Source organism: Pseudopipra pipra, chromosome 1 (assembly GCF_036250125.1).
Source record: "Pseudopipra pipra isolate bDixPip1 chromosome 1, bDixPip1.hap1, whole genome shotgun sequence".
NCBI lineage: Eukaryota > Metazoa > Chordata > Aves > Passeriformes > Pipridae > Pseudopipra > Pseudopipra pipra.
This window is the reverse complement of record NC_087549.1, coordinates 40,207,605-40,221,192: the sequence shown is the minus strand read 5'-3', so window position 1 is coordinate 40,221,192 and position 13,588 is coordinate 40,207,605. Positions and strand designations below refer to the sequence as shown.

At 37.9% G+C, this 13,588-nt stretch overlaps 1 protein-coding gene across 1 annotated transcript in view; it reads right to left on the bottom strand.

Moving 5' to 3' along the window:
• Window positions 1–13,588, bottom strand: part of ATP6V1H (ATPase H+ transporting V1 subunit H) — a 49,000-nt gene that overhangs the window by 5,926 nt on the left and 29,486 nt on the right. The window contains exons 12-13 of the mRNA XM_064653203.1: window positions 11,726–11,827; window positions 6,501–6,614 (exon numbers count right to left, since the gene is read on the bottom strand). Of these exons, the coding sequence (XP_064509273.1) occupies window positions 6,501–6,614; window positions 11,726–11,827 (216 nt within the window). The remainder of the gene's footprint in view (window positions 1–6,500; window positions 6,615–11,725; window positions 11,828–13,588) is intronic.

Sequence of the window (13,588 nt, the reverse complement as noted above, 5' to 3'; positions counted from 1 at the left end):
GTGCTGAAGGTAAGCCATCACAAACCAACACCAAAACCAAAGAAACAAATGTATATGCAACAGAATCAAAGCTACTTTGACCAAACAGTTTGGGACTCCACCACATCAAAGTGTTATTTCAGTAGAACCATGGTGATTTTTACCATGTGTCTCCTTGACCTACATATATGGCTGGGGATCCTAAGAGAGAGGAGATACTGCAAAATTCTCTGCAGTTCTCAACACGTAGTTTTACAGATTCCACTTCATAAAAACAAGTAGAACAAAAGCCAACTGTTAAGATGAACAGCACTTAGGACATTGTTTCACTTTAATTATTCACTAGAGAGAGACACTCAACATTCTGATGTGCACATTAAAACTAAACAGTCTGAATGGTTGTGGAGAAGGATTATAAATGTTATATGAAAGGTGGGTTTTTTTCCAAATGGAGCCTGTCTTCAGCTGAATGCAATAACATTGATAGAAAATCTACAGATAATCTCCTGATTACTAAAACCTTTACTCATAGGATGGTTTAAAGCCCTCCTTATGACATGAAATGCAAAATTAATGCATTCAAACCGAGACACTGCAAGAACCTGATTTTCACTAAGCAGTTTCCCTTCAGAGAGGTTTTGTCCCTTTTTTGAAGAAGTTATTACGGACTTCCAGTTCACAACTTCACATCTTCATATATGAAGAAACAGCAAAACAATGAGGTCTTATAACAAGGCTATTATTTAAGTATTTGATCAGATTTTGAAAATAGACTACAAATTCAATTTGAGATATGCCTTTCTATTCGAGAGACAAAGTATAAGTAATTTTTCACTTATAAGATACACTGTGAGCTCACACACAGAGCCCTTCTGTGAATTAAAAAAGACCACATGACTAAACCATGAAACATGGTTTGAAAGTAATTTTATATTTAATCAGAAGATTTAGTTGCCACAAAGAATTTTGTTGCTTTCAACACATATGAGCTTTAATGTTTGCCCAGCATATGTCAGAATGACTGACATAAATAATGTTTAACTGATTTTTCCTCTCAGGAAATCAAATCTTTAAAGTAATACTAATCAGAAGTAAACTATCAAAAAGTTACTTCTTTGGTGACACGTTTTTCAGTGTAAGACATGAAAATGAGCAATCTCTTTGAAAAAAGAAAATGCAAACTGAGAATGTTTGATATTCGCAAAATATTTGCTCCACATTATCACATGCTCTAGAAATACTAAAACTGTGTTTTTGCAATGTGTAGAGATCTTATGACTGAAAACATGATCACAGTGTGAATACCAGAGAGGATATGCACAATAAAAACCACACCTCCTACCTGTATGGAATTAAGCTTTATATATACATATACATAAACAATACATATTTATGCTCAAATAAAAAGATGGAGCACTCCACTAGATACTAAGTGTGCCTATAACTAACTGGATTTTTGCCTAACTTCTCTCATTTCAGCAAGAAACTGTTCTTTTAAAAAAATACTACCTTTTATCAGGAACACTTCTCAAACTTTTCAGTTAGTTAACGTCTTTTAACTACTAAAAGGGAATTGTATTGATGATGAAGCTAAGAAACAGGACAAATAAATACAGTGGAGTGCACTATCTTTTAGGCATCGTTTCCCAGATTTAAGCCTAGTACCCTATTAAGCATTCCAGACCTCAGTGTTGGGATGGGGGAAAAACCAAGGGGCAGGGGGCACAAGCCTTATGGCTGCCAGTTAACTCTCACTACACCTTGCACTTCTCACTACCAAATGCAATCATGGTATGGAAGCTATCTATAGAATAAATTTCTAAATATAGAATACTGCAAATCCTAGGCAGTTTCAAATTTTTTAACGTCTCTCTGCAGAACTCTCAATTTTAAAAGATGGAAAGCAAGTAATTTTGTCTGGGATGTGCACTTGAAAAATCACATATGAAACTGTTGCATCTTCAAAGCTCATCCAAATTTGTTGCTTCAATCAGTATGCCAGTTATTAATTCCACTTCCCAAGCCATACTTGATCATGCTCAAGTGATACATCCTAACCCACTGTTTAGCGTCCGCCAACATACTCACACTCTCCATGTAGGTATCAATGCATCGGAGAGCACTTATTCTAAAAGTCTGCCTGTTGAAAGGAAGTTTACAGCTCAGGAACCTGGGAGATGAGGTATCACATCTGAGCCCAGAGGTAAGAGCTGGATCCCTCCCTGACAGCAGCTCACTACTACAGCATAAGCAGAAAGATGGGGCAGCACAGTCCACTAGTTTACTCAGCGGGAGCAATTGCCAATGCACCAGCTCTTCCATTACCCTGAACCAGCCAGAGGAAAAATAAACAAGTTTGCAATCAGATCCACTATGGTTTCAGTAGCACTTGTATGAATAGTGAAGAACATTTGAATTACAGAGGTTAAGCCACTGCATTTTACTTTACATTTATATGAACAAGATCACATGTGATCTATCTCTGCATGTCAGCTAGACTGGATATTGCAACCATTCTCTTCTATTTACAACCTCTGGTCCCCAACTCCCAGCAGCACTGCTGCTAACAGAGCAAGAAAAAAGTAATATGCTGCTCTAACTACAAGAGATATGAGCAAACTTTCCTGGGCCTAACCCACCTAGAAGATAAGCAAGTTGTGGAAACTAATGCACTATGTTTTAGGTGACCAGTAAGGTCACAAATAAAATATGCATTAAAGCACGATATCTAGATTTCACCTAGATCTTATTTTAGTGAAATAATAGAAGGTTGGAATTAACCCCTTTAAAATGAAGCCAAGAGACGGTAGGTTTACAAATCTAAAAGACAAAAGATTGTTCCCACTGCTTAACTTCAGGTACTGAAGCTGCTCTGCACTGCTCTAAAAACCTGCTTCTCTCTGTTGTTCATAGAAGGAATTTGAAGGTCCTTTGAGTCACAACAACCCATCCCTGAAATTCAGTAAAATGTTGTGCCATGAAGCACATGAAAGGCACCTGCTTCATCTGTAGCGATTAACATACTGTGTTTCTTTAAAGTGATACATGTAAGTGCTGTTAGAACTTAATGATTTGATTCCTTTAAACTTTGCATCATTAAGAACATTGCTCCAAGCAGGACTAGGTTCCCAAAACAAGTTCCTAATACTAAAAACAACAAATTAGTATTGCCTCTGAACACCAGCAAAGACAGGGAATAAGGAGATGATGTTTCTCTTATATAGTTAAAGCAAAGATTGAACAGGACACACAAAAAACTTTGTGCTATCGTTGCCAGGCCAAACTCTCCCACTTGCCAATAACAGGTTTTTACCATCAGCACAGGGTGCCATGACTAACACAGTTCAATCAGAGTGGAACTCAGGATTAATTACCATGTATAGGCATTAAGAGATGCCAAAAAGATAATTTTGCTCCCTGCTGCATCAAGTGCACGATGATTTAATGTGCAAATGTAACTGGAATATTTCACCTGAACTTATCTCATCTGAAAAGCTGACAGCAGTTACTGCTTTTGCCAACACAGCTTCACCATTTAACAGAATGCCTGACAGTCTGATTTCTCCCCATTTATCCCTGACTTAAAAACCCCTAAGGGAAAGATAGTTGAGCAGCCTGTAATGAACTACTCAAATTACTTAGGAGTTAACTGTCTCTAAGTTGAGTTATTAGCAGTCTAATGATACAGCTGCATCTTAAGCAGAATGATACTTCAGCTGCCCCATGACACTCCCTCAATTCAGGTACCAGAAGTCTTCCTTACTCTGCTTCTTCAGGGCACAGCACTTGCACCAAGCCTCATCCTGGCAGAGCAAACCTGTATTTTCGCATCCTTATCTCAGTCAGCCTCCAGACTAGGAAATGCCTGACTACTTCTGTCATGCATGTGTCACAGACAGTAATATAGAGTTGTTCCATGCCAATTAAACTGAAGGACACACGACAATTGCTTTGAGTGAAATAACTGGACTTCCAGAATATCTGGAAGCAAGAGGAAAAATGTTTATTGTTTCTCCAGCTCTGAAGCACAAGGAAAGCAAAACCTTGAAGTTGCTGAATAATCCATCTCATGAAGTAAAGCTAAATAAGTAGGCACTTAAACTGCACTGTGCTGCATTCAGGGGACTCTGGGGAGAAGGGACAGCAATGAAACAGAAGACCTCCTGACACTCATCAAAAGATAGATCCAGCTTCCCACATTCAAACAGTGTGTCATTTCCTTAGCTGAAATTATCTGCTGTCCATGGCAGGGGGAGCACTACTCTGGCAAATATGAGCCAAGGATAATGTGTCTCAGAGGCTTGTTCCAATAAGAATTGAACAGGAAAATACTCCCTACAGAGATGACCATATGGATCTGAAAATGGCACTAAGTTACACAGATCCTTTTACTGACGCCTCTGAAGATCTGAAACTAGATGTTTTTGCCATCTCCCTCTCAGTCTCAAGTCTAAAGGTTCAAAAACTGTGAAAAGCAGGCACAGAAATGCTCATGCCATTAAAAAACCAAGACAAATCTAGAAGATTAGATATGATGTTTTTACAAGTAGTATTCTCAAGTTGAAAGTGCAAAAGAGCCAGGTTAGGCATTCAGGAAAAGTTTTACTACCAGTGAGGTTTGCGTTGGAGAAAGACCGGTGTTTCATATATTTATTACCACATTTTCAAGACATCAGAACACACCTGCCCCTACTGCAGAAAGCAAATTCAGTAACTTAACCTCCCATGCCGTAATCTCTATTTAGTTACAACTGGTTCATAATACTCAGGATGTTTCAAATATATGAGAATAGCATAGTGAGAAATGTATCAAACTGAGAAGCAGAGTGGAGTGTAATATACAATAATGACCAAAAATTAGGTTGCACATGACCATGCATTTAGTCTCCATCTCCACACACTCAGAAATTCCATATTATTTACCAACGTACTTCTTACACATGGAGAATATTAACTCTGGATTTTTCATAGTAGGATATTTAAACATGTTTCCCTGTTATAGAAGGTTCCCACAATACGTGAGAGGGAGAGAGTAGGACAAAATGAATATAACACACGTGAGAACTAAACCCCATATTCTTCAGAAGGAGAGGCAGAAAACTAGCTTGGTTTTACCTAAGATACGCTGCAGGGAGAGATGACAGGAGCTCTTTGTCAGCCTTGCCAGCCTGTCAGGACAAGTAGGTGACTTAAACTGTCAGAAGGCACTCAACAGACCTTGTTCCCCTACCACTTGCACACACTAGCATCATCACTGCTCAGTCTTTTTAAAAGATCACATTGTCTCAGAAGTGACAAAACTGAAAGAAGTTACAGATACTTCCAAGCACTAAGCTTTCCAGAAATAAAAGGTTGTTAAAGTTCAAAATTAAATTAGTTGTTTGTATCCCAATATCTATGTTCCAATGTACCCAGATGTACTGTTGCATTTCATCTTCCTTTCAGGCAATGCCAAATTGAAAATAAGAGCTCTGGTGTAATCATAATTCATAATCAGATTAAGAACTCCTAATTAGTATTTTTAACTCTCCATGCTTTATGCTTAGAATACCTAATTAGTTTGGCAAGTTATACGAAGTTGTTACATGAAGTTTTTCATAACTTCACCCCTTCGGTGCTTCCCTATAAAGATCCTGTGCTCTGTTGGAAAGGCAGCATCACCCACCAGCAAGTTGTGTGGCAAAACATGCCAAGACTTCGGGGTTGTTGGAGAACTAGTTAACAAACAACGAAAGAAAAACTTCAAACACTATTCTCAGTGATTGATGAAAGAGGTACCAACATGAGATTTTCAACTTCATCAAACCAACCAGCCTATAAATGTCTGCTACTTACTCCAGAAGTTCAAAAAAGTTGTATCTGCAACCCTTAAAATGGCAACATAAAAATAACAGTGTAGAATGGGAGAAAGGACTAGAGCAAAGAACAAGGCAAAGGAATGGTCAGGTACGCACTTGGAAAAGCAACTGCCAATTAAGTACTTGAACAAGTACAAGCCTAAATTACAGCTTGTATTGAATATTAAGGAGTCCAAATAAAATCATTATAGAATATCCTGAGTTGGAAAGGAACCACAAGGATCATCGAGTCCAGCTCCTGGCCGTGCACAGGACCGGTCTAAGAATTATACCATGTACCTGAGAGCATTGTCAAGAAGCTCTTGAACTCTGTCAGGCTTGATGCTGTGACCACTTCCCTGGGAAGCCTGTTCCCAGTGCCTAATCACCCTCTGGCTGAAGAAACTTTTCCTAATATCCAACCTCAGTTAAAATACGTTGTTCAAGTGAATTAGTCACGTGACATTCAACCATGTAAGGTGAAGCTACTCAATTCAACTGCTTCCAAATTACACAGAAAAGCTAAGTTCTTACAATCAAGATCATATTGCTCTATTGTTTAAAAATTGCTGTCTTTCCACATAAAAATGCTATTTACCCCTTAAAGAAATCTACTGTCTTGAATCCTCTCTCCACATCCAAGATTTCTCACTGTTAGTTGCAAGTTAAATAATCTTCACTTACCAATTGTGAACCATGAGTTTCTGCACAGCCAGTAGTGCATTATAACGAACTTGCTGGTCTTCGTGATGCATGTGGTTCATTACCAGCTGCTTACCACCAAGTTGTTCAATCACTCTGAAAGAGAAGAGGCGAGCAGTTATTTTGACATAACTTTGAATTCTGGGTAGCTATCCTATCCAACCACTTCACACTCAAGGCATTAAGAGGTTAAGTTTAAGTTACATGTAATATTTATTTTATTAAAAATATTTATTTCCTAACATACACATCTTATTTCACATGTTACAAATGCAGATTATGTATTTGTAACATCTGTTACAAATGCAGATTATGTCCTACTACCTACTGGGTTTTTTAAATTTTTTTTTAAGAATTCACAACAACAGAAAGTGTTCGTACTGGACTCCTGTTTGCTTCCCACTATCTACTTCTATTAACTTTGAAATAAACAATCAAGGAAAGAATCCTTTTCAGAGGGGTTTTATCCAGCTCAATATCAGCTTGAAAGGGTCAGTGGGGTACAGCATTATCAATTATTAGGTAGGAGGTAGTGCTGCCCTCTCCTCCACAAATGGATGATAACCAGGTCACTCCATTTTTTGTAAGAATAAAACCCCAATCTAGTCCAGCACAGAAAAATCCTTGTAATCACATCAATACCTATTAAATCACCCACCTGGTACATATAGTACTTTTTGATATTCAAACTGTATTAGAGCCACAGCTACTCCTGCACAAGAGGCAGAACCGGCTGCTAAGGTACCATTTCCAGAAAAATTATGTTTCAGCTTCATCTTTCACTACGAACCTTACCACCATAGTCAGCGATAGCTTTTTCATCGCTATACGTGAAATACCCATGAAAGCTTGTGTCGCATTCATGAACATATCATTTCTTCATAAAAACAAAAAATAGAAGGCAACACACTTAAAACCTAAAAAAGTATCACCATCCAGATGACTCTACGTGCAGCACTTCGGTCTGTCATAATAAAAATAATAAAGTTCAGAGAGTATTTGCTAGGAATATTTAAGCTGATTACTCACTGACTTTCATATGGTTTTCTACATGAGTTCTCTCATGCATCACTTAGTATTTAAACATACTATCCTGTGAAGAGGCTATCACTTGCATTAGTCTTAACCTGATGCTATCCTGCCATTTTAAGCTTGCATGAGCTACCTGAGTTCAGCACAGCTCTTTGCATCGCCAAATTAATGTACTGCTGCTGCACAACACAATGTATTTTTGTAAACTGCAGAACGGGTATGAAGACACAGCATGGAGATGAAAAAGAGACTATCCAATTCTGTTTTATAACTCAGTCAAATCTATCCCTAAGATCACAGGGAATATTATTTCCTAACAATATTAAAACATTTAAGTATGTTTCATAAAGCAGGAATGCATTCAGAAAAGTGCAATTGTTTTAAGCTGGAGAATCCTTGCCAAGAATTCAAGGAGTTATTAGTAATGTAACATTCAAAAAACCTTTATGCCTGCCTCAGGCTGCCTCACATTTTTACTGAGTTAAATATAAAACCACCTCACACAAAGACAAGACTATGAAACATAAACAAGCATTTTTCTTTATTATAGGACTGAATTAAACCACTGGATTTTCAGGAACTGAAAGGATTTAAAAAAGGCATTAAACTCAAAAGCTTCCTTATGCTAGGAGAATGCAAGAACCAAAATGAAAAGTTAAAAGCCTATAATCACAAATGCTAATAGGCTCTTTCAGATGACAATACATCACTGAAATTATGGCTGACAATATGAAGAGTTGAAGAACAGCATTATCATTCTTGCATAATGCCGCTTACTGGTACAAGTCTCTTCCCAGACATCAGTTTTTGACCCAAAGGTCTAAACTGTGAGGAACGTTCATGTGAATCCTGTTCCTTCAAGTTCCAAATGTTCCCAAAACACTACATTTAATTCTGTTTCCCCTCCCCTCAACTCCTGCTTACTTTACAGCAGTAAACAGAGCCCAGAGGAACAGTTACCGTACGTGCACCATCTTCTGCAGGGAATGTTCCCTGTAATACCAGGGCACTAAGCCAAAACAGTGGCATTTCAAAAAAAGTGTCTGGATGCTGAAGATCCAGATTTTAACATGACCCATTTAAACGGAGAAAGAGGAAATGGAAGGTAAAGACAAATGAGAACAAGTTAGACTGCTATAGCAGAAAAAAAATATAAAATCCACACTACACATCTAAAAGCAGATCAAGGTGAAAAAGGGAAAGCAAGTTGTTTCTGAATTGTGAGCTAAGGAAGGGAATGGTTCTAGTTGTCCATCTCTTGTACACGTAAAACACACAGCCCATGTTCATGGCATTCAAGAGATTGAAAGTGCTGACAGTACATAGCAATAACCCTTGGGTCACATAGAAGCTGTGCTGGAGGCCTGCATTTATTTTCAGTGACAGGAAACACCAGTGCCATATTTTATTTCTGCTGTTACATTGTCAGAAAATGCATCTTGGTGAGCCTCATTAGAAGCCCACAGTGCTATTGTCTTGACAACTTGGTCCACAATGTGTAATTTTAAAGGCAATTTAAGATTATTTAAGATGACAGCACTAGAGAACAACCAAGCAAAAACACAAGTGTTTAGTTTAACAAATAGTTTCTTCTGTCAGACAAAGGGAAAGGTTAGCCAGAACTGTAACTCAAGGTCTCCACTGTGTGCAACAGGTAAAGTCAAGAAGTTTTAGGTTCCAATTCTTCTCTGCAACCTTCAAAGGCTAAAGGACGATCCAGTTAAGAATAAACACTTAAAGGAAACAAAAGTATAAGACATCTGAATTCTTCTACTCTTCTAAACCAAGGAACAGTATCCACTTTCAAAGTGAGTCATGCAATGGCAGTGTGAAATACCATTCAAGCGTGGGAACAGTAAATGACTATATATCAAAAAACATCATGGTAAGAAATGGACTATTATGCTGGAACTGATACATAAGGTATTTTAAGCTTTTAGTTAGTTTCAAAATTGCTGAAGTCATACTTGGTAAGAATATATGGATTACAAACAAAATTCTTTAAAAGAAAGAGATTGAGGTATTTTAGTTTGTTCATTGGAACAGAAAGCTAAATAAGCCAAGTCTGTAAGCAGAAAGCAGCTAAAGTATTAGAATTTGAGATGTGAATGTGGGTTAGAACAGTATCTAGCACTTCTTATTTGCTGATGACCACTCCTTTGAAGGTCAATGCACTTCTGAATAGGTTTAACAGCCTGGGAGCTGAGCGCAGCTGTGGTCCCAACAAGCAATACATTTTTCCAGCTACAGACAGAGAGATACAAGTCCTGTTTGTCCACTCGTCTGACTTCATAGCTTTGGTCCAGCAACTGCACGGCCATACTAGCCCAAATGTTATGGCACATTCAGGTAGATGCATGCAAGCTGTTTTAAAGATTATGGCAAACGCATAACAAAATGGTTTCAAAGAGTCACTCAAAGCAAGAGCAACGAGTAATAGTCAGTCCTTCAGCTTTGCCACTTGCAGGCAGTGCAATTATTATTATTACTTTCCACCTTATTAGAGGATATCTTGCCTCTCCTCCAAATACCAGTTGTCATCAATCTCTATTGGAAGGCACAAGAGCTAATTAACAAATACACAGCACTGCTCAGTACAAGTGGTTCACAGTGAACAACCTCTGACCTTTCTTAGTGGGCCTAGAAAACATTTAATTTCTTCCTAGAAAACATTTAATTTCTTCCAATAATCTAAAAATATCTTCAGTTGAATTTGCTTACAAGATTACAAGAGCTGTGAGTCTTTCTAGAGTGAACAAATCTTTCTAGCATACATATGGCATGAAGTTTTAGTCTGTTGTCTGTGATTCTACTACTATCAAGTAGTCTGCACAAGAAATGTTCATGAAATTCTCAGAAAGGCTAGAAGGCCCTTCTCATCTTCCCTACTGTGCTGGTTTTAGCTGAGATAGTTAATTTTCTTCTTTGTACCACGAAGTGTTTCATTATTGCTGAGCAGCTCTTGCACTGCATCAAGGCCTTTTCTGTTCCTCACCCCAGCCCACCAGCAAGGCGGCTGGGGGTGCACAAGGAGCTGGAAAGGGACACAGCCAGGACAGCTGAGCCCAATGGACCAATGGGATATTCCATACCATATGGCATCACGCTCAGCACATAAAGCTGGGGGAAGAAGGAGGAAGGGGGGAGCATTCAAAGCGATGGTGTTCGTCTTTCCAAGTAACCATTATGCTGGATAGATCCTAGCTTTCCTCATGATGGCCGAACACATGCTGACCCATGGGAAGCAGTGAATTAAATCTTTGTTTTCCTCTACCTATTAAATTGTCTTTATCTCAAACCCACAAGTTTTCTCACTTTTACTCTTCTCTTTCTCTCCCTCATCCTGCTGTGGGAAGTGAGCAAGTAGCTGTACGGGCCTGAGTTGCCAGCTGGGGTTAAACAAGACACCCATTAAACGCTAGGCAGAAATCAGAAACAGAACACTTCTTTGCTACAAGAATTAAGTCACATGTCCTTCTGTGTGACTGATGAGACAGATTCCTGCAAAAACCAAAGGCTCCCTTCTGCTTCAGTGGTCTCTACCTGAGAGGGGCCATTATATAGCAAACATTTTTGCTCATAGGTTTTTAAAACTAAACAAAACAGTATTTCTATAGGAATTCAGGTTTACAATAAACATTTTCACCGAAATGTGTATTTGTGTAGTTAAAACATGCTAAATTAGAAGAGTGACAATTAGAAGATGTGCTAACATCACTGAAATTACATTAGCAATTGTTCATTAAAAAAAAAATCTTCTCAGTAGTCTTAAGTCACAAAACAGTCTTAATCATTGTTGGAATAGTCCACCCCTACTGTAAGTCCAATAATTACAGTCCAATAGTCATAACAGAGGGCAAAAATTATATGTTGATTAAATTCTTGGTAGCTCTTGCAATTTCTTCTGGTGTCTGTCTTCTGCTTAGTCTAAACAACATATTCGATACTTCTTTAAACATTGGTTCCCTTCATTGCTAAGAGACACTGATATATATTAAGTCAAAGACTCAGTTTGCATTTTCTAATCCAATCTAGTTTGTGCTTTCTCACCTTCCAAGAGAAATAAACTCAAGTATAACCTGCAATCCCTTTAGAGAATATTTTAATATAAATAAGCAAAACAAGCCACAGGAAAAGTACATACTCCAGTTAGTCTCTTGAATAATTTTTCTTACCGTTTTCCCCGGGGATAGTGTCGTACATATTCTCCCACATCATGAGCAGCTACAGCCAGCACTTGTGGATCATCAGAAACCTCCAGAAGTTTTGTCAGGATTCTAGGAAAGGATTTGAAACAATCAAGTCGCAGGTTTTGGGTTGATTTTTATTTCTTGGTTTGCGTTTTCTTTGTTGTTGTTTTATTTTTAAATCAGTGATAACTTAAAATAACAAAGCCCATAACCATAAAAATGCTTTACAAGTCACCTAAACAGCAAAGCTAAAATAGAACTTTTTCTCAACATGCAGTTGCACTTAAAGCAACTGAGATCCTGCCCTTATTAACAGCATTATTAAAAGCATTCACAAGAGTCAGTTTAGTGAGCCACATCCACAAATACCTATAACCAAGGTTTACAAAATCTCTCCTTTTTTTATACATTGGCTTCAAGACCAGCAGTTCTGAGTTCAAGATAAATTGAACTAAAAAGCAGTTCTGTCCTAACTCAGAGACTGACATGATGAAAGCTATACATTTGTCTAGGACTCCAGTGCCATATATTAGTTGTTTTCCTAGCATGCACAGAAATCCAGAACTGTAGGAAGTAGAAAATGGCTTCTCAACTCTTAATATTTTCTGCATTTTTGAATTAAGTAATTAAATCACCTTCAGTGGAAAACAGCTACCAGTAACACTGTCCAATAGCCAAGTAATGAGGAGGGGGAAAAATCATACAGATTATGAAGGTTAGGCACTAATAAATTGAAAAGGTTAAACACACAGATCACTGGAAAATTAGATTACTCTATGCTTAGTGAGATGAGAAATGTGTTCTAATCACAGAAAGTTAGTATCAAGTTGAAATAGGTGGGTTAAAGAACATTCTGGTAAAATTAAATTACTACAGCCACTGCCTCCCAAGAGGCCAGAAAGTGACAGGTGAAGCACTTCTTAAATGAAAAAACCTCTTAATTTGGACAAGAAGTAGAAGCAGAAACCTGAACCATAACACTAATCATAAGACACTAAAGATCCATACAACATTGCTGAACAAAATACAAGTCTAGCATCAAAGTAGGTAATAATGGTGGAAGGTATGAAAAAAATAAGTTTAACAGTACCGTAAATATTTTAGATTTAGAAAACTAATAAGTACACAGATAAGGAAAACAGAATTATGCAGCCTCAAGCAAATAAGTATTGTCTGTCAAACGCCTTACGATGCAAAAGAGAAGAACTGAGGTGCACACATGTCCCCATCATGTTGTGGGGGAGGGTGGGCAGGTTTTTTTGTGGGTTTTGTTGTTGTGGTGGTGGTTTGGTGGGTTTTTTCGGGTAGCGTTAAACAAACTATTGAAGATCACTGTCTTTATAGCAGCACAAGACCATAAAATTTACCTAACAGTCTTAGAACTAGGAGAGATAAATACAGCAAAACACTGTGATCACTACAGGAAATATTAAGCCTCAACATCAACCTCATGCTGCAGTTGTCACCATCTAAAATTTTCAATTCCATAATTTGACATATTTAGCAATATGCCTGCAGGGAGGAACTTATCAGACTTGTTTCAGTGAGGTGTCAGGGCAGACTGAAATGCATATAAGGATCAGGATCAGCTTGCTCTTGCCAGGCCTTTGAACATCTCACATGCTCCACTCGACTTCCTGATTTCTGTTAAAACTGGCACTTATTAGCAAACTCTAAACTGAAAGAACACCACATAGTATCAGTTAATGACACTGCAGTTAAACAACTAAGAGCTCTTACAAGCTACTTAAGACCTAGACATCTTTTCAGTACATAATTTCCTAAGTCCTAATCAGTCCTTGACTCCAAAAGAAAATATGAGCTTTCACTTCGCTTTGTCTAACAACC